This window comes from Cyprinodon tularosa, unplaced genomic scaffold (genome assembly GCF_016077235.1).
Source record: "Cyprinodon tularosa strain WSP-4 unplaced genomic scaffold, ASM1607723v1 ctg864, whole genome shotgun sequence".
NCBI classification, from domain to species: Eukaryota; Metazoa; Chordata; class Actinopteri; order Cyprinodontiformes; family Cyprinodontidae; genus Cyprinodon; species Cyprinodon tularosa.
In genome coordinates, this window is record NW_024039634.1 from 351,090 (window position 1) to 372,772 (window position 21,683).

Here is a 21,683-nt window from a genome sequence, read left to right on the forward strand (position 1 = left end):
AAACCTCCGATTTCTAATAAACCTCTCTGCCTCTTCTCCTTTGTAATAAAGCCTTTTTGTCTATTGTGTATTCCACAAATGTTACATCCTACAACCACCAGGTCACAGTGGTCTGGTTTAAGCTACTTTCCTCTCCAGGTAGCCGTATCTGGTCCCTCATGGAAAATATGCAGCAGTAGATGTAGCTGAACCTGATCTGACATGGAAATCACTTTCAGCGTGACGCATTAAGATGCTTGAGAGCATCTCAGTTACTTCAGAGAGACTGAGAGATGAGATATCAATTATAATGAGACACAATTCTTCCAATCTCATTTGATTGTAAAATAGCGACCAAAACTTTCACAAAATACAATACAAATATTTGACACTTCCATTTGATATACATTTTGTTAATTGTTAATTATTTTTCTGAACAGAACCTGGGAGAGGCTGCAGGCTGCGATGCTAGAGGACAGTAATGTATCATGCCTTTATGTTTGTTTTGTCAGGATGCTAATGATTTTAACTTGTAATGACATAACAGATGGTATCAAAACCTTTCTTTAAACTACAGCACAGTTATTTCTGCATTGAAATAATAAAAGAAAAAACTTCAAACATAAATCTCATTAAAATATAGCCGGTATTTACTTCACTAGCTTATAGTTTTGCCTTTGAACTGTTCTGTTTCTGCACTGAAATACACTCATAAAATAATTTATACGTAATTTGTCGCTCATTTGATTTATTTTAGATTTTCTGATATAAGCAACTACTTGCATACAAAAATAAGAAGTTGATCCAACATGTTTTGCAGAGATTATTTCTCTAATTGTAGCCTGAGGGAATTGCTTGGCACAATCATTGTGTTGAGTATGCAGACTCATGCTGTGATGCTTTCAATTTTGAAAAATCTGCATCTTTCAACATCCTAATTTCTAAGAGCTTCACATGAGTCCAATTAGGTGGTGAAATTAAATGGACTTTATTCTAGTCATAAGGGTTTTTTTTAGAAATATGACAGAGGCTACAAAGGTAGGAGAGGATGAGATTGTAAGGAGAGGCTGAAGGCTTTGGATATTGTGGGGCTTTCATGTGGCAATCTGAAGCTCACTTATGGTCATATGATAAAGATTGTGAAAAAGACCAAGATGTCAGATAGCAGCAATTGACATTTCATCCCTCTGCAGCGTTCAGGCAAAATTAACTATATGGGATTTTTTTTACCACTATGTGTAGTATCCAGGGGCGGATTTGGGAAATTTGGGGCCCTAGGCAAAGACAGGCAGGGGGCCCTTTGAATTGAGAGGACAACACATTAAACAGACCCATTCTACAGATAGAGAAATGTTAATAGAATAGACTTCCATTATCTATTCTAGGTTTTGTCCCTCTCTTCTTGTCCCTTTTCTCGTTGTTTTCCTCTCTATGTTTTGTACTCAGCTAAATTTTCATGCTGTCTCTAAAGGAATGACAGATTTTTTCCAAGCACTAAGCTCACTTAGCTGATTGCTCCTTCCTGTGTTTCCAAAAAGGCTAAAGTAAATAACCCAGTCCTTCTTTTCACTGTAGACAAGCCATGATCTGCTTATCTGTTCACCATTTTTCATTTGGATGAAATGAAAGCTGCATGAATCATGACAGCAGACAAGATAGAGGAGAGGAGGAGGCGGGGTTACCAATCTACTTGCTCTGGAGAGCAGAGTTCGCTGCTTTTAGATGTTGTATCCAAAGTCTCCACTAGCAGGAAAAAGTCGCTAGACTTGGCATTAGGCGCTTTTTTCAATCAAAGTGCTAGAGGGGTCTGAAGCGTTCTGTTGGCATTTTAGCAAAAGGATTTTTATCAAAAACATAATGTGCACAAATAAAGAATAGTTGTATTAGCCATACATTTAAACAAAGTTTTAATGGGACCTCAGGTGCTTGGGGCCCTAGGCAGCTGCCTAGTATTGCCTAATGGTAAATCCCCCCCTGGTAGTATCTGTAGACCAAACCAAGATGTGTGACAAGTGACGCCTCTCTCTACGTCCACTCCTGCTGCAAGTAATGACTTACTCATAACTTTAGAAGGCTGTTAGCGAGAGAACTTCATTTTTTTAAACTGTGTGTCTTCTTGTAAATGTTTTGATCTGCTGAACGAGTTCTTCACCATACTGCTCTAAGGCTAAGCTCTGAGTTCCATGGATGCACGTGAAAACACAGCCAATCTAAATCTGACTTGTAAAACAGACACTGGAGAACAAAGTGTGACGTCGTACCAAATTCCAAAATGTTCTCTTTAAGAGCTGCACACAATTTGCAATGCAAGACAAAAATGCATTTTGTTCCAGACAGTGATGTTGAAAATGTTTAAACACTAAAACAGAATTGAATCAGTATTTTAACTTTATATTTATATTTCTTGCACATCATTATATAAAATAAGTCTTGTCCACGAATTGTTAAAAAACAAAATTCAAAGACCCTCTAACAACAACTGAAAGATAAGAATAATGGTATTTTTGGTCTTGTAAATTTGGGAGAAAGAAAAGTTCTTCTAGGTGAGTCAAAACATTTAGAGCTAAAGTTAACCCGTCAAACATCAGCACTGCTCCTGTAAACTAAGTCAGATATAGTGGTTAAGCCTCCTCTTTCCCCATATGCCACTAAATGTCCAGGACTTACTGGAGGGTCTATTTATCAGTAGCCAGTTAAAGTCTTAGGAACTAAAGAACAGCTAGAATTTATCTGTGAAATGAAGAGAAAAACGAATGAAAAAGTGAAAGATGGATAAATCTAGATTCTCTAACCATGAATTTACTTGTTTGATCATTGAAATAGAATTTGGGAAAAAAACAAACAAACATTAAATCTTAAAATTTGAATTAATATATATCCAATTTCCTTATATAAAGGTGTGTACTTTACATTTAAGTTCTCTTTTTTATTTCACCACATATGAGTCTTTGGATTCAAAAACAAAATTGAACAGGAGTGTTTCCTGCAGTAAGGGGACAAATAAACTAAGATGCAAATGAGATAAATAACCTGCAGAAGGTCGACTCCCAGGTTCTGCTGATTTGTTGCGTCTTTAATAAGTGAAATGTAATCAATCCCATTGTTTCTCAGATCCAGCACAACTGTAAACCTTACTGACAGCAGGAAACAATCTTTGTGTCACAGGGAGATTTTTGTCAACCTTGGATGGCTTTGAATTTCCAGACAATAAGTTAAGATATAATCAGACTGATGGACCTGTTGTAACTACAGCTGTCGAAGTTGAACGGTTCTTCTGTCAGTTTTTTGATCACCAAAAGCACCTTATTGATGTAAACTGTGAGGCTGTTCTCCAAAATAATTTCAACACAGTGAGAATGTCTTCTAGGTGTCTAGCTTTACTATTTAAACTTAAGATTCTTTTGTCATGAAATTGATACAATGACACTAGTTTAAAACAAAAAGAAAATCATAAATTCTGTTTGAATCCTGTGATTTTTGCCAGAAAATAAATCAATACAATAACCCCAATCCCCTTTGTAACAATGTGCACAAAAATTTACAACCAGTCAGATTTGTTCCTTCATCATGACATCGTATAGAAACACATGGCAGCTTGGAAAGCATGGACAGAACCAAAGCTGACATTTCAGACAAATATCCCCAATGAAGGGAACCGAGGCTGCATGTGACATCAGAGGTTAGTATCCAGGGCACGCTCAGGAAAGCAGTAAGCTCCTACTGTTTGATATTCTTTGGCACCTCCAATCCGGTCAGTAAGGTCACCTGAAAGAAAAAGAAAAAACGTTCAGCAGACAAAGCACGGTACAGGCGGATCGATGTGCATCTATTACATTTCAATCTCAGGTCTTTGCCGGATTTTTCTCCTTTTCTTAAAGATCCAGGTATAAGAAACTGTGAATCTGCTGCAAATTCTGTTTTTGCTGTTGCTAAAATATTTTATCTCTAAATCTGGAGAAAAAGGTAAAATCAGATTCTTTTACCTTAATGCATTTATTGCAGATGTAAAATATGCTTGAAGTAAAGGCTGAAATTTTAGTAGACCAGTTTTTATGCCAAGTAATATATGAATGAACATTTTCCTTCTTTATCACATGTTTGAAAATGGTTTCTGTTTTTGCATCTAGAGAGAAAATCAATAATTTTCCACATCTGTACCTTCATTTGTTTTTAAAAACCTTAAAGCCTTGTCTGAATTGTTAAAAATGACTATCGACAGTAAATTAAAATTCCCAAAATTACTTTTAGAACAATGGTTTGAATCTACCTAACCCGGAGTACCTCTTTTTTTTTCAAATAAAAATCTTTAAATCTTAAAAACTACTTTTCCCTTTTAGGAACATTCTCTAGTATCATAGTGACAGATTTTAAAACTAGATACTTTTACAAAAATAAAAGAAAACATATACTTGAATTAAATGTTTATTATTTGGAAAATTAAAGAAAGCAAAGAAATCCATCTGATCAAAAATCATTGTCTGAATAGCTTAATGCTGATGTTTGAATCTTATCCAGGTATTTCCTTAAAAGGAAATACAGAAAACAAATGACTTTGCTTTTTTAAAATGAATTTTTTTCTGAGTCAAAGTAGAAAAGCACAGTTCACAGAAAGAGATGTTGAGCTGCTCTTTAAAGATATCTGCATGTCATGCTAATCTCAACTCTGAAATGAAACTAACAGCTTCTGAACCTGGTGACCTATGAGCATCAGTCTCTTTGGAGAGCACTGATCCAGAAAATGTCCAGAAAATGTTACCGACACCAACCTGGACGTTTCTGTTGAGGCTGACAGCAGGAACAAAAACCCCGTCCAGGTTCTCGAAGGCTGTTGGTCCATGTTGCTCCTTGTTTATATAGAAGGTTAGGGTCCGTTTGGTCAGATCCAGCAGGATGCCCACAGTGGAGCCCTTAGTGATGCCTCCCTCCGCTCTACAAGCCACAAACACAGAAAACACAACAGGTATCTTTGTTACAATATATTGTTCTTACTTTTTATTAGTTTTAAATATACAGAATATTAGTCCCTCCAATTCTGAAACACAAAGCTGACATAGTGTCGGGTTCTTTGATAGGTTTTTTCTTAAGAAGAACTGAAATACAGACTTATCGATATTATTCCTGCAGGAAGGAGAGACAGTTGAACCCCAGACTCAAACACACTGTCTCCCACTGGACCTCCTCTGCAGAGCGTTTATTAACAGAACATGACACATGGTTACAAACAGAGTATTGTTCTGACAGAACAATTGATCAGTTCATGAAGACAGAATGCTCCATCAGAATGACAAGGCAGGATGGTCTCCTGACTGGATCATGAAACAGGAGTGGAGCATCCCCTCGCACAAATGTTTCATTAGCACACATTAATTTTATAATCATCATTGAATAAACCTGACACATAGATTAATCTGTGTAGTTCAGGACCATTTAACTCCTTTTTTACCATCCAGGTCCAAGTTCTGTTTAAACATCTATACCATGTAGTGTGCTCTTTATCAGTAGTTTTAACAACCCCCCACCCACCCATCCATCCATCCATCTTCTCCCACTTAGTCCTTGTCAAAATCGCGGTGGGGTCAGTGCCTATCTCCAGCAGTCTATGGGTAAGAGGCAGTGTACACCCTGGACAGGACGGCAGTCAATCACAGGGCAACTCAGAGACAAATAACCATGCATGCACACACACACACACACACACACACTCACACCTAAGGATCATTTAGAGAAGCCATTAACCTAACAGTCATGTTTTTGGACTGTGGGAGGAAGCCGGAATACCGGGAGAGAACCCAGGCAAGCAGAGGGAAAACATGCAAACTCCATGCAGAAATACCCCCGGCCGGGAGTCAAACCCGGAACCTACTTGCTGCAAAGCAACAGCGCTACCCACTGCACCACCATGCTGCCTGTAGTTTAAACTAAATATTTTAAAATCTAATTATGTAAATCGATTTAAATCTAAAGAATTATAACATAGGCTGCAGGTTTTAAAAAAACATCATAACCCTAACCGATCGAATGAACACCAAGAGATTGAGCATCAGGTATGTGGTGATGATGTGATTGGGTCAATTAAATGAATTAAATATAATGGTTTCTTTCCAGTGCCGTTTTCATGTTCCCTGTAGTTGCAGTCATTTGCTAGCATGCCCTGCTTCTGCTGTAGGCCTACTGCGGGACATAAAACTGATAACATATCTTGTTCTGCTCTAAAGTGACCAGCATTAATAGTCAGATGTCAGTTTGTTTGAGTTGCATTTGCTTCATCAGATCTAGCTTTAGAAACAAGACTGACCTGCAGAAAAATCTTAGACAAAAAAAAAATCGGTCAGAAAAATCTGAGGCACCCTGACAGCTTTGAAGGAAAAAAAATCTAAAGTAACATAGAGCATGCAATACTGATGAAATGTAGCCTATTATTTTATTGGACTTTAAAACCACTCAGTTTTTAAGGATGCACACTGGTTTTAATGAGGCATGGACTGGGTGTCAAAGTTAGAAAAGCCTTTTCTAAATGACTATAACTGGTATTTAGGGACCAAAACTCAGGAAATCTCTTTGCTAAAAGGATGAGTTATTCACAATGCTTATATAAAAAGCCTTTATGCTCTTAAAAATATGGCCTTAGCTGCTTTAGGCACCAGAGTATGAATTAACCTTGCTTGTCCAGTCAGCCATATAACAGACACACAGATAGAAGTAGCTGTAACTGCTCGTCATTACAAATACATACAGGTAATAGAAAAAAAATATGTATGTTTTTTTTTTCTTCTCAGGGGTAAAAATATATCATACCATCACAGAAATGCAAACTACAAAAAAGAGGCTATTAAAAAAATGTTTTCTAGAAAAAAAATATAAAAGCAATCTCATACACTCGCTGCCAGATTTCACTGCCAAAGGTTACATAAGTTATTAGGTTTTGGAGGCATTACCTTTAAACACATAAAGGCCCGCTTGGTTTGTTGTTTTTTGGAAAAAAAAAAATAATAATAATAATAATAATAATCATTTGACTTTTTTTTTTGCCTTTACTGAAGATATTTTCCCTTATTTCAAAATCAGAAAAGGTGGCAAAAACAATGGAGATCTGTAAAGTAGAAAATATTTTTTTCACAAAAACTGGGAAAATGACATCCAAATAAAAAGCTTCACTGAGAATGAGGAGGTGTCTTGACAGTGAACTCCTACCTGTTGGTGTGGGAGTTGTTGTGCATGAACCAGGAGCGGTTGTTGTCCACATACATGGCCCAGGCCTTGTCGTCCTTCCCCAGCATCATTTCTTTCATGGTGTTGATCCTCGCCACGCCGAATGCAGGGTCCGGGTGGTTGTCATATCGGTCAATGCTGACTTCCCAATAGTGAGTTCCCTGAACATTCAAGAGAGAATTGTGGAAAATGTACACTATAACAGAACTATGAAAGAACATGTCATTTATAATCATCCCAACCTTGGAGAACGCAGCCGTCCCGAGGACCACCCGGTCATCGTAGCTGCTGCACGTTGCTGTCTGGTTCTCATTAGACAAGACGATGTCCCGGTGAGCTGAGGAGGGGTCAAAGGTGAACCAAGCCACTGTAACGAGAACATTACATTTAGTCAGAGACAGTCATCCATTTAGGGCAGGGGTCTTCAACATTTTCAAGGCCAAGGACCTCCAAACTGATGGCGAGATGGAGCAGGAACCTCTGATTATATATATTGTATAAAATTGTGTTATATCAAATTGGTCCTATAGTAACTCTATTACATATGGAGTCATGTAATGATAGTTATTTCTCCCTGGGATTATTAAAGTATTTCTGATTTTGATTCCTGGTTGCTGGGACAGGTGTTGTGAATGAAACGGTGTCCAGCTTGAAAGAGCTCCTGTGTGTCGCTGAATATGTGCATTGATAACTGAAAGACATCTTCTGCCTCCATTTATCTGTTTACTACAGTGTTTTTAATTCATGTTAATGTGAATTTAAAGACAGTTCAATTAGTGGAAAAAAATAAAAAATAATCAACCAAAACGCAGTACCTCTGTGGACCCACTAGGGGTCATGGACCCCCTGTAAAAGTAATGATAACTATAAGGGGTTAACTTATCTGAAACAATATGGGTTAAACTCCACAAAACCCCAAATAGGACAGAGCTTGCTTTGGCAACAGAAATGCAAAACAAACTATGGAATTACAACATGAACACATATATATATATATATATATATATATATATATATATATATATATATATATATATATATATATATATATATATATATATATATATATATATATATATATATATATATATATATAAACTCAATTCCAGTGTTACACCTATGCTAATGTTTCCAAATCTATTTTCAGCTTTCGTTTGTCTTTACATAAAAATATTTGTGATTTCAATGATTAAAAGAATATAATTTTTTGAATAAAGTAACTAATAGTTATAAAGCAGCACATTAATACCAACACCAAAATTATTTACATTCCTGTCATTTAGATTTGGGTTTAATTAATCAGTTTACTCACCTTGTATTAATGATTTGAAATATTTAGAAATCTAATACAAAAACCATGGAGGGAGCGAAAGAATAGAGTGATGGCAAAGAGGTATTTCAACCTCAAAGAGTTTAAGCTTATCAACTATCAAAACAAAATGAAAATATTAATGGAATTATGTATAAACCTGGTCAGCACTGGGGTTTATCCAGTACAGATATTTCCCATTATTCGTAAAGAAGGGTAAAAACAACTTCAAACATTTCTATAAAAATGCAAGTCGATTTTTTTTAAATGGTACACCCATTATATTGATTTATTGTCTTTTGCGAGATGCCATCCTTATCCAGTAAAAAACAGACTTAATAAATATAATTTATAAAATTAGTTTATATAACTTTATCTAAATAATCAAGCTTCTCCTCTCTTGTCTCCTTGCACTGTTTTAACACTAACTTTGTACTCTTTACTGTCCTTTAAACAGTTTTCCTAAAAAAGAAACTTCTAAAAAGCAGCTTTTCGTATTAATACAGCAGTAGTGGCACTCTAAAACCTGACTAAGGATGATTTTCCCACCCAACACAAAACCACCTCAGTAAGATGCGCAGAAATAAACGATTCATTTTCGTACCATCAGAAGTCTTGAGCACGACCGTCTTGCTGTACGGTCCCACTCCGATGGCGTTGTAGGCTTTCACCCTGGCGTTGTAGGAGCTGTTAAAATGCAGCCCATCCACTGTGCAGACTGTCTCCTTCCCAACATACACCTCCTGAGGTACATCATGTTTTAGCATCATTACAAATGCAGTTTCCATGAAGGCAAGTACAGTTTGATTGAAGAGGTTAGGAAATGTTAGTTTACATCCACTGTCTTTAATCATTTGTCTTTTTTATAGAATACATCAGCTAATGAATTATTACCGTAATAACAAAGACCTACAAGGGAAAGTATGACATGACTTGCTGCATTTTTTTAAAATAATAGTTAAATTAGAAAGGGGAAACCGGCTGAAGTGATCACCTGTCTGTGACATTAACCCAGTTTTTACTCTATATGAGCACATCTTAAATGCACGTTTGCTGACAAGCATTAAATGATATGTAAAGTAAGCAGTGCAAATTGATTTTCTAATCACATTCATCTTGATTTGCACCATGAGAGAAAATAAAAACTACAACAGGGTTTTTATTCAGTCAAACGCTGAATTTTAACTACCCTCTCCCATGATAACAGTGTATTACAGTCATCAGTTTAAGCTGCAAAGATATGACTGAGAACATTGGGAATTTAGAAATGCATTTTTATTCAGTTGATCCTCAGTTAAAAGAAAACTGTTCCTCTAAAAACCTTTTAGAAATCTTCTAGTCAGTACATCAAATATAATATAGTTACTCTTAAAAATATTGTTGCACCGACACCGATACCAGTATCGGGCAGGGGCCCCGATCCAGCACTAAAATGGTGGTATCGGTATCAGCAAATACCAACAAATAGAGCACCGATACCATTTTGAGAGCCAAAAGTTTATTCAACTATAGTCACTGATTCCAGGTAAGCAATAAAAATTTCTACTGGATTCACTTTGTATTAGTCTTTTTCCTGCTTCCCAAAGGTAGGCAGCAACAAAGCCATGATGACAATTTTTTTACATCCAAGTAGTATGCAGTTCTTTATATATACACACACACATCGATTTCAAACAGAGGGTATCGGTATGGTATCGGTATCAACCAATAATGTACAGCCAGGTATCGAGTATCGGTATTGGGGCCAAAATATTGCATCTGCGCAACACTACTTAAAAACCATTGTAGCATGGGCTAAATGAGTCACAAAAGAAACAACTTAGTTAATAAATAAACAAAACTTCTGAAAATGTTGAGGTAGTTGGCTAAAACTGAGTAGAAGAGCCATTAAAATGCAAAGGAAACCACTTTTACTATCTATATCCTCTTAGCTTTAAGTTTATGCTTATCTGAAAGTGACCCACAGGCAAAGAAGAATATAGACAACACACAGCTACAAACTGTTTACAGAAGTAATCATGAATGAGGCTGTAACTATAAGCTTTAAAAATAAAACACAAAAAAACCAAAGAGCTAAAGCAACAAAATCTCTTTAAACATCCATCCATCCATTGTCTTACAAGCTTGATCCCGAGTGGGGTCGCGAGGGGTGCTGGTTCCTATCTCCAGCTATCTACGGGCGAGAGGAGGGGTACACCCTGGACAGGTCGCCAGTCCATCGCAGGGCAACACAGAGACAAACGGGACAAACAACCATTCACTCACACACTCACACCTAAAGACAATTTAGAGAAGCCAATTAACCTAACAGTCATGTTTTTGGACTGTGGGAGGAAGCCAGAGTACCCGGAGAGAACCCACGCATGCTCAGGGAGAACATGCAAACTCTCTCTGTAAACATTTTGTTTTTATTCTATTATGTGTCTTTTTTTCTGTTCTTGTTCGGCTTTATTTGAATTACTTTAAGAGCTATTATGTTGTACTTTTGAGTAAAAAAGTGCAGAAAATAAAACATCAATATTGTACTCTTTACCCTCTGCTTTAACCTTAGGATGTGCAATAACTTACCCTGTATTGTCCTCCATTCCCATCATCCAGCTCCAAGATGTAGCCCTCGATGGGGCAACCTGCAGGTGCATTTACCCTCCAGGCCAGGGTGGCGCTGTTGTTCATTGTGCAGCACTTCTCAAGCTGTAGTAAGGGAGCCGCTGGGACCGCGGGTCCAGATTCCACTGAGGGAAGTAATGAGTGGATGAAGTGTTAATTGAGAAATAAAGCTGAATGAGGGATGTTTGAACAAGCTGAGGGAACCTAGTGGGAGCTGAAATAGACTTACAGAGTTAAGGCAAACCAGATTCACTTGGAGGATAACTGGTAATCACTGGAGGTTTAAACTAGGCCACATAAGAACATTTAACACTGGGGGGCAGTGTAAGTCGAGAACCAGGTTAGACTGATATAAGCTCTGACTTTAAAAGCAGTAATCATTGGATCAGGATGGTCAGTCTGTAGGAGACATGAACTTCCTAAGTCAAAATATTATTACAAAGTCTTATTTATATCTGATATGCTGGTGTTTAATCAGGAAAAGGAGAGCATAAATAAATTGTGTCACATCAGGATCTACGAGAGAAAGTATATCAGTCTAACCATGAACTCAACAGGAGAAAAACACAGTAATAAACCTGCTTTTTTAGGATTATTTTTGGGATATTCGACTGTTTTGCAGACACGAGGGAAAGGCAGCAGTCATGACAGAAGGGGAAACATAACAGGATCGTTAGTCAGTATAATCTAAAAGCCTTTTTAGGTTTTATTTTTTCAGCTCGCCGCAGGATGTTCTCCTTCAATTCATTCTGTTCCTTTCCCCATGCTCAATATTTATTTCTTAAAAGACTCCTACTGAGCTTCAGTCTACATTTCAGCACCATGGCTACATAAGACATCTTATATAACTCTGAATCTTTGTGACTGAATATTACCAGTAAGGTTTTATCATAAAGAAGTTAATCATTTTATTCCTCAAATCTAATTCTCAAAACCATTTTCTACATTTGATTTATACATCAATTGCTCCTCATGTCACATGAAGACCAATAACATGTTAATTTGTAAGAAAACATTTTATATAGCGTGCGGACTATGTTTGTAGGCACTCACAATAATGGTGTGCATAAAAAATCTTTCAGGAGGAAAATCTCACATAAAAAAATACAGTCTGTAATTTGAATATATTTGCTTAAGAAGGAAAAACAAGTAAAGAAAATATTAGTAGCCAGGTAATTAGATTTAGATCTTAAAAGATTAATGTTATGTCTTTTTAGCCATTTCTGCAATGATGTGTCAGAATGTTTCTCTTTTTTTAGGGATGCACGATATAATCTGCCCCCTATCGGTATCGGCCTGTATCGGCCTTAAAACTGAATATCGAACATCGGCCACCCCACCGATATTTAACCCGATATTTGATCAGCTTCTGAGTTTCTAAAGTCTAAAAAAAAAAAAAAAATACTATTTCTTCTTCTTCCACAAAAACTTAATTTTTACAGACTTAAAAACTTCTAAAGACGAGGGAAAAAAATATTGATACATTAAAATATCACAATATCTTCATATGCTGATATATTGCCATTTAAAAGCACCATATCAATCTCTTTTACTAATGAAATATTGCTATATGTCATCATTATGCTACGAAATCCCCCAAAAATTCATGAAATTTTGCCATATTTTTATATGTTGATATATTGGCGTGCTATCGATCTATTTTACTAACAAAATCTCACAAGAATTTGCAAAATATCACGAGAGTTTGTAACAGAACGATGAAATTTCACGAGATTTTGAAAGTAAAATAGATCGATACCGCGTTTTTAAAAATCAATTTGATATCAGCATATGAAAATATATTTGAGTATATTCTTTTTCAAAGTGTCAGAAATGGATAACAAAACTGCTATTTTCAATGACTACTTATTTTTGCCCAGCTTTAACATCAGTATCGATATTGGTTATCGGCTACATGAGTTTTAAAATATCGGCATATCGGATATTGACCAAAATCCCAATATCGTGCAGCCCTACTTTTTTTATCAGTATCAACCTAAAAGGCTGCAACCCGTTTTCAGTTTAGTGGAAATGTTTATTATCAATGGAAAATATAATTATTTCCACTTATATGAGTTATTATGAGTCACTCCCCAAACTGAATCGGGATTTGAAGTCATTTGAGTCACTGATTCAGTGATCCTTAGGCTGAATCCCAAACCAGCCCCTAAACACTAACCCTAAGCACTACCCCTCTGTTTGTGCATTCCCTCCACTGATCTATATTCACTAGATTACTGATAGGCCGTTGGTAGTACCGGGTGCCGTGAAGTCTCCAGCTGCCATATTGGTACTGCCTAGTTAGACAGGTCGGAATGTAAACAATACGTGCGCTACAGCATCGAACAACGATGTCGTTCTCATTTTCAGGGGGGCTTAAAACTTCTAAAATAAAGATAAAGTCATCACTTTTACACACACTTGCTGCAGTCCATGAAGTCTATAAATCATGTAACATATTACACAAATCCATCACAACAAAATGAGTTTGTTAATGGAGCATAATAATTATGTAGTCCGATATTAAGAATATTAAAAACACATTCTATCTGATGAAGTCCTAAAAGTGCTAAATTGATGATGACCATGTAATAGCCTATGTATTTAAAATATTGTTATGGTAATTACATTACATTTAATTTTTATGGCGCGACTCAGTGAGAGTGGGGAGTAGCAAGATGGCGGCAGGTGACTTCAGTTTTTTCGGCCATTTCAGCAACCCGATGAATAAATAGAGACCAGTAGTTCCCACAGAGGGTCCGCCTCATTAAGTGCAGTCCCAAACCACGTGGTGGGTAGGGCGAGTGGACCTTAAACAGCGAGTCTGCATCTGGAATTTGGCAGCAGGTGTAACAGCGGCCTGTTGGTGGAGGGAACACGTTCCGCCAAATGTAAATTCCTCTGGTTTGCTGCATTTTCGTCACACTGACAGAAAATCGCAAGTTAGTTTGTGAAAAAAAATCCTAATTAATTCCAAAAGGGAAGGTCTTATTTGAAATAGTTTTATTTGACCATATACATTAGTTTTACGAAAGGGGAAAATGTTTGATTTTATGTCACCCTGTGCCACAGAGCTAAAGCCACGCACATGTTGCCATAGCAACTACTGCTTTCCTTTTCCATTGTAGGTAAGAAGCTTTCCCATTCTGGTATATACCCCCCACCTATAATCAAGGCGCCTTCCACATCTGCGAGTAAAACTTAATTGGGAGTGACACTTGATAGTTAGGGGTTAGTGGTTAGGGAGCGGTTTGGGATTCGGCCTATGTTCAGCTGGTTTGCTGCATCTTCATCACACTAACAGAAAATCACAAGAAAAAATAAAAACGGCATCATTAATCCCTAAATGTATGGTCCACTTTGAAATAGTTTTATTTTGCTGGAAAGATTCATTTTTAAGAAAAATGCAAATGTTTGATTTCTTATGCAGCATCACTGTGTTGCCATTAGGGTTGTCACGATACCAAACTTTTCAACTCGATACCGATACTAAGGAAAATATTCGATACTCGATACCATAAAAACAAAGACTCCAAAATTCTACAGAAATATTTTCATTAAAAAATAAAATACAATAAATAAATACAATAAACAATAAGAACAATATTTTGAGGTTGTATGCTGTGCACAATATTAAGCAAGCTTCATAAAAAACTTATAAAGTTAAAATTAAGTGTTCCTTCCTTGGCCATGCTTTGCACACATAATGACACTAGCCAAACCGGTTAAGTGCACAGAATTATTCTGAAAGCGCATTGTCCTCTATTCTGCAATTAAGATGAATGACTGCTTAGGTGCCACTGGTGGTGGCACTGTATCGATACTTTTAAAAACGAGTATTGTATCCGGATACAACGTTTCAGTATTGATACTTTTTTGAGTATCGATACTTTTGACAACCCTAGTTGCCATAGGAACAACGTCTTTCCATTGGAGGAAAGAGGCAGTCCCATTCACGTTTATACACCCCACGTACAATCCAGGCGCCTTCCACCTCTGTGAGTGTGACTTTATTTCGAGGGACACTTGATAGATAAGGGCTAGTTGTTGGTTTGGAATTCAGTCTTAGTCTAACAAAAGTTCAACCCAATGCTTCTCCCCACTGGTTCCTATGCTTAAAATCCCAGATGTCAAATTAAACATATTCAAATAAATATTAAAATGGAATATATGAAATATAAGGAAGAACAAAAAAATACATTTTTAGCCTAAAGGAGATGAAAAAATATAGTTTAAAAGGTACATGCTTCTGTGATGTTTTCAATGCTTCTGGTAAAAAATAAATAATTGAGAATAAGAAATTTTAATTAATAGCACTGTATCAGCACTTTGGAGTCCCCTCACTTTAAAAAGGTGCTATATAAGTGCAGGCCATTTATCATTTTTAATAAGGCACTAAAAGGGGCATAATTCAGGTGGAATTAGCGAAGACACTGCAGCAGAAAACAGTCCTGGTGGTTAGTAGACAGTCAAGCTGGCTACGCATTTTTTATTCACCACTTTGGGAAACAAACATCACTTTAATAGTCAGTAGTTTGTTTCCACACCACCGAGGGAGATTAGGGAGCTCAGGCAGCAAATATCAGCTCAACTGAGTGAAGCGGTGTAAAGCCATGGGAGCGAATGACTGAGTGAATAAGATGCTGTGATGGAAATAAGTTGGAGATTTATTTTTCTGACTTAAATATAACAACTTTTTTTTCTTAGTTGGCTAGAATGACTAGAAATACAATAAAGAGAAAGGTGAAATAGTTAAAAGAGACAGTGGGTATGGATTAAAAGTTTTTTTTTCATTAACAATACAAGGTGATTGAAAAAAAAAGATTAATTAAAGTGCAGTTTTGTTATTTTTACACATCTTTAACAATGACCGAATGTACGCAGTGGATGATAACCTAATTAATGTGCAATCTTGCTGCAAATCAAGCTCTAATACCATATAGTCTATGATTAATATGTTTGCACAGCAGAGTTCTGCAGAATTGTTATACATCACATTAACCATACAGAGGGAAGCAACCAGTGATACGCTTAGGGACAAAAAGGACCAGTGAGATTCCAGTTGACATGGTGGTAAGGGCGGTCAGGGCTGAGGAATGAGTGAAAAGACGCTGAAGGAGTGAAAACAAAGGGTCACTGGGAGGGACTACAGTCTCTGAAATACCTCCTGGGCTCTCTTCCTCCATCTCAGTCTCAACACTGTCTTCTGCCTGCATTAATTTCAGTACCGGTTTCTCCTGCATATCTGGAAACAGGGGGTCATTTTGCGTGTTTTAAACAACAGGACAGCAAAGAGTAAAATCTGTGGAGAACTATAACAGGAGTTGGAGGATTTGCTGCACTGTGAAAATACAGTTTAAAAGAAAATCCATTGTTTATAAAAGATTTAGATGTGCTTTGCTTTTTTGTAAATGAGTAGTTTATGAAAATGAATGCTCAGTAAATGTTTACAAAGTTCTTAATTTCAGGTTGTGAAAATGACAAAAAGATAAAGTTGTAGATGATGCGGTTATCTCCATGTTTGGACTAATTAAAAGGATGTCGAAACACATAAAGCACATTATGCTTTTTTTTATTTTTATAGAAAGATTATTTGATATGGATAGAGATTTGGGATACCCACAGGTTTATCCTGAAAAAGGAAGAGTGTCACTTTCCATGGCGATGCAAACTTATGAACGGAGGGCGTCTAGTAAGGAGGGATCCCTGAATGTATGGAGTCTTTTCTTAAAGTTTTCTTATAGTTTCCTTCATATTTTTGTTGTGATCTTGAAGTTTTGTGCTGCGTTCACCTTTTGAGGTTATCTTTGCTGTTTGGGGTTTTTCCATATTAGCTTTTTTTTCTTTTACTTCAGGAATGTTGTGCTTTGGTCTTGTCTTAGCCTGTTATTTAGTTTTGCTATTTGGGTCTTGCAGTATTTGTTAATTTTTTACCCCATATTAGTTTAAGTGTTTATTCATGCTCTAGTTTATTCTTTAGTCATCCTGCTCTAATTGATCATGGTTTGGTTTATTAAATTTCAGGTTTCATTTAGTAGATTTTTTATAGCAGTTTTACTGTGGTTCACTGTGGTTATGGATTCAGGGTTTTTTCTGTGTAATTAGTTTAATGGTGTTCGGCTGCTGTCTTTTGTGCTGCTTTTATCAGACTTTATTTTGCTCATGTCTAAAACAACCACTTAAATAATCTTATATAATAATTAATCTTACATTTTAGATTAAGTTTATATTATATTAAAATGACTAACTGATGGTTCTGCCTCTGTCTGCCAGTCTGCATATGGGTCCATCCAAGCTGTTTCTAACAGTGATGGATAATGAAGGTTGGTGCAAGTCTGATTTTAATGTAAAAATGTATGTTTGTTTGTTTTTATTTCATTTTTGTAAAGTCAAGTTTTAGTGAGGTTTAAAAAAATGATGCAGTTTAAAAAGTGCGGATTTGCAACTTTGGAAGGATTTGACTGCACAAGTTAATCACTTTGTGTTCTTCCGCATGATTCTGCAAAGCAGAATCAGAAATGTCAGCATTTTTCCCAACACACTTTTACGAGATCAAATGTTTAATCATTTATGATAATCACTGGGAGAAACTCCCCCACTCTGTTGTTGCTCTAAATGTCAAAGACTAAAACTCAAAATAGAATCTGATTTCCCATCTTAAAACCCTGTAGCTTTGTTCTGGATGATCAGGGAGATGCGAGTGTGGGGAAATGAGGCGACAAGTTACATGTCACCAGCCTGGAAGAACAAAGACGAGATGATCAAAGCTTCTCCTCTGCCAAACAAGCCTGACTGCAGCTCAGATTAGAGAAACTCTGCTTAAAGTGCAGCTTGACTTGAAGGACGACCTGCAGATTGTGTCAGACGGCTAAAAGTCCCTTCTCTTTATGAAATAAGCTTTACCAACTATACGCTTTAAAACATTTCAAAGACATTCCGCATTCTAATTTTTATGCATTTAAAAAATATACTATACTGCTCAAATAATTGGATGTCATTAGGTGTAGGTTTTTGTTTTTTGACTGCCGATACACCTTAGGAAATCTAGGATCACAGTGAAAGTAAAACCCTCTTTTACTCATGCATGGCAACTGTTTGCTTAGTGTGAACAGCAAGAAAAACATAAATGTGTTAAGTTTGTCTTCAAATTAAAAAGAACAATATGAAGCAGACAGAGGATATTTTTGCTCAATCAGTCATTATAGAGACATCTTTGGTGTTCTTAGTGATTCAGTCTTCCTTAGGGGTAAATAAATTTGGCAGTCATCCACAAAAACTGAATATAATGCGAGAATGTAAAATACAAATTGTATAGGTGCAAAGACCTATACTATTACAAGTTAAGCATAAAAACATCTTCTTAACCTTTAGTTAAGCCCAAAGATTATTAATAATCCTGACAGTTTATGGATTAAAAAGGTCTTTATCCAATCAAGGAGTTTGTTTGTGATTGCAATGATGGAAAAAAATAACTGTTCAACAATTATACATGTCCTTATGATTATAGGTGACATGATCAATCAAACTGTTTATATTTCAATAATGATGATTAATCTTTGGTGATGAATTCAAAGTCTTCAAACTCAATTTCTCCTCCTTACCATCACCATGATTTTTAGCTCCTTCACAGATTAAATGAAGTCAGGATGACAACTTCCAGTCAGACTAAAAATGTTGGTTAATTTTAGAGACTACTCTAATCACACGTCTGGCTGTGTTATGGATAACTTTGGGTTTACCTTAATCATTTTACCAAAAAAGACTTTGGTTTGCTTGAAACCCCTTTTTAAACTGGATCTTTTGGTGTTTTGTCATTATAAGTTAAGCATAAAAAACATATTTTTAAACTGGATCTTTTGGTGTTTTGTCACTACAAGTTAAGCATACTAACATCTTTTTAACCTTCAGTTAAGTCCAAAGACTATTAATAATCCTGACAGAGGGAAACATAGATAAAAAAATTCCCTTTTCTAATATTTAAATTTTTTAAAGCCAAAAGTTTTTTTGAGGAATAAAAGCAGAAAACATGTCATACAGGATATGATCCACTGCAGAATGGAGCATTACTCAGACACCATCTCAGACATTCAGTTATTTTTTTTAAATCTTCTTGAAAGATCGGATTTATTCAGACATTATATGTCTCCTTTAGTTAAACAACTTTCTTCTTTCTATTTAAAAAAAAAGCTTTATACAGTGTGTAGACATGATCTGGTAAAAAAAAAAATAAAAAAAAAGGAAGCTTGTTATGGAAATCTAAAGAAACTGTTTCTGATTTAAATGTACGCAAACCTTTGCAGCTCCAGTTGTATAGAATATTTGGATGCTTGAAGTTGTGAAGTATTACTTAGATACATGATGAGGACTCACCTTTTCCCTCGCAAAAGTCCAGCTGTAGGATGGTCTGCATCAAAGAGTCTGTATTCAGGGTGAGGTCAAAGTCGGGGCCAACCTTGGGCTCCAGGGCCCCCTTCACCCACTGGTCCTGAGACGATGCCACTCGCTTGATCAGGGCATCTGAGATCTACACAGACAACAAAAATGAGGACTGCAGATATTTCTCTATTTTAGATAAAGACCTAGTTGATGGATAATTTGAGAGAAACTCTCAGTTGTGTAAAGCTCTGGCAGCATACATAGCAGTCTCTTTGGGATGCCTTCCTGTGGCCTGGGTTTATTACTTGCTGCCTTCATACGTTCTTCAAACACTGCAGGATTCAAATTGGACCCCACTGTTTGATCGTCAGAGCTCTACTGCTGCGGGAAATAAAAGCTAAATGAAAGCATCACATTAAAATGCACTTCCCCGCGATTGGGATTTGAAAATTTACCCTTTAGCTATAAAAGGGAATAATTTTGTTTAGTCATATTTTCCGCCGGATTAGTCCAAACTGCAGCGAGCAGAGCCTCCCTGTAGAGATTAGAAGCTCTGATGATAAAGAAGGACCTAATCAATAGATTATAAAATATTCAGGAGTAATGGAACGGACGGGATGTTTCTGTGGGCGTCTGTTCCTCTCAGCATCTTTGATTTTATCTCCCTCTTACTCGACTCCTCCTCTGCTGGTTTCTTTGAGCAAAAATCATTCAAAACTAAAAGCAGCAAATTTCTAGTATCCGCCTTATATTTCACTAAAGCGCATTTTGAGTTTATTCTGTTAGAGTGAATAACCAACATTTTTTACATTTTCTTTCTTTTGTATCTTAGGTTCTAACCTTTATGATCAAAGAAGTCCTGATTTTAAGCTAATAAGCTTTTATGTTGAAAAGAGGGAATATTTCTGCTAATTATTTAACATCTCCTAAGTGAGATGTGTAAAGTCTAAACGAGTTTAAACGGAGGAAAATAATTCTTAAACATAAATTTCTTAATGTCACAAATGTTTCCTCATGTTTATCCTAAAGAGTTTTTTTTTTAATTGCCCACATTTTAGATATAATGTGGTTCTACTTAACCTGCAGAAATCTAAGCGTGTGAAGAAAACTTAAATTAAATGATTTGCAGTAACTTTCAGAGCTCAGACGTGTCTTTTTACAGGTTAAGTTAATACCTGAATACTCTGAAACTTTGAGCATTTTTTGTCAACACTATTTTTATGTTTAACAGACAGTTTTGGTAAGAAAATCATGAATACATTAATATTCCCCCTTAGTATTTTTGCTTGTTTCAGTTGCTCATAATAACTAAATCTAGTTAAATTAGCCTTTTCTATGATTTTTCATTTGTTTTACCACAAGGCACTTCCAAATGCTTAGAAGTCAATAGGTGCATTATTGATACCTGCAGGAACCCGCTGGGGTCGTTGTCCTTGAGGACTTCCAGACAGTATTCCATCATGCCGGTGGTCTGCCGCAGCTTCATGGTGCAGTGGGTGATCTGGTCACGCACAACCTGAAAATGTTGCACATCAAACTAATTAGAAATGGACAGTATTTGGTTTGAAAAGCGACAAGTTGTTATGGTTTGTTATGGTTCTTATTTGTTGTGACTATGAGTTTTCAGTTTTCTGTTATCAGTTGTTTTGTTTTTATTTTCCATGATCTTTAAGCATTCTTTAGTTACTCTCTGTTGCCCCCTTGTGATTGTTTTCTTTCCCCTTGGATTCCCTCTTGCCAGTTCCACCCACACCTGCTCCCCATTGAGCTCGTTAGTCCATCCTTTTGTTTGGTTCTCCTTAAATACTCCACCTCAGCAGTCACTCAGTGCTGGTTCCTTCTTGTTGCTGTATTGTCTACTCTGCTCATCTCTCCCCGGCTCCTCAGACTTGTTTTCCCCCTGATGTCTCCATGTTTTTGGTTTGTTTTATATTTTAAGTTGGATTTCTGGATTTCTGCCTCTGCTGCTATTTGGTCTGCAATTAAACCTCTCAGAACTCATCTCTACTTCACTTGTCTCTGCATCTGGGTCCTCAAGCAACCTCACCACCCATTGTTGACACAAGTGCTTTTTGCCAATATTGTTAAGTCTCTATAAAAATAAAGCTTAAACCGTGGTCCCATAAAATGAAGCAGTATTTGAATTTAATACAGTCTTATTAAAGTGCAAAATAGTAATAACACATTAAGGGAACAATTTCAA

General features: G+C 36.4%; 1 protein-coding gene across 2 annotated transcripts in view; it reads right to left on the reverse strand.

Moving 5' to 3' along the window:
- Window positions 1–2,833: 2,833 nt before the first annotated feature.
- The window catches only part of LOC119775295 (E3 ubiquitin-protein ligase TRIM9), a 72,788-nt gene continuing 53,938 nt past the window's right edge, over window positions 2,834–21,683 (reverse strand). Inside the window, exons 4-12 of one of the 2 annotated variants that reach the window (XM_038273229.1) lie at window positions 20,886–20,996; window positions 19,475–19,628; window positions 16,269–16,349; window positions 11,066–11,229; window positions 9,102–9,240; window positions 7,431–7,555; window positions 7,171–7,349; window positions 4,746–4,908; window positions 2,834–3,744 (exon numbers count right to left, since the gene is read on the reverse strand). In XM_038273229.1, coding sequence (XP_038129157.1) covers window positions 3,697–3,744; window positions 4,746–4,908; window positions 7,171–7,349; window positions 7,431–7,555; window positions 9,102–9,240; window positions 11,066–11,229; window positions 16,269–16,349; window positions 19,475–19,628; window positions 20,886–20,996 — 1,164 coding nt within the window. In that variant the 3' untranslated portion in view covers window positions 2,834–3,696. The remainder of the gene's footprint in view (window positions 3,745–4,745; window positions 4,909–7,170; window positions 7,350–7,430; window positions 7,556–9,101; window positions 9,241–11,065; window positions 11,230–16,268; window positions 16,350–19,474; window positions 19,629–20,885; window positions 20,997–21,683) is intronic. The other variant, XM_038273230.1, reaches the window with a different exon arrangement.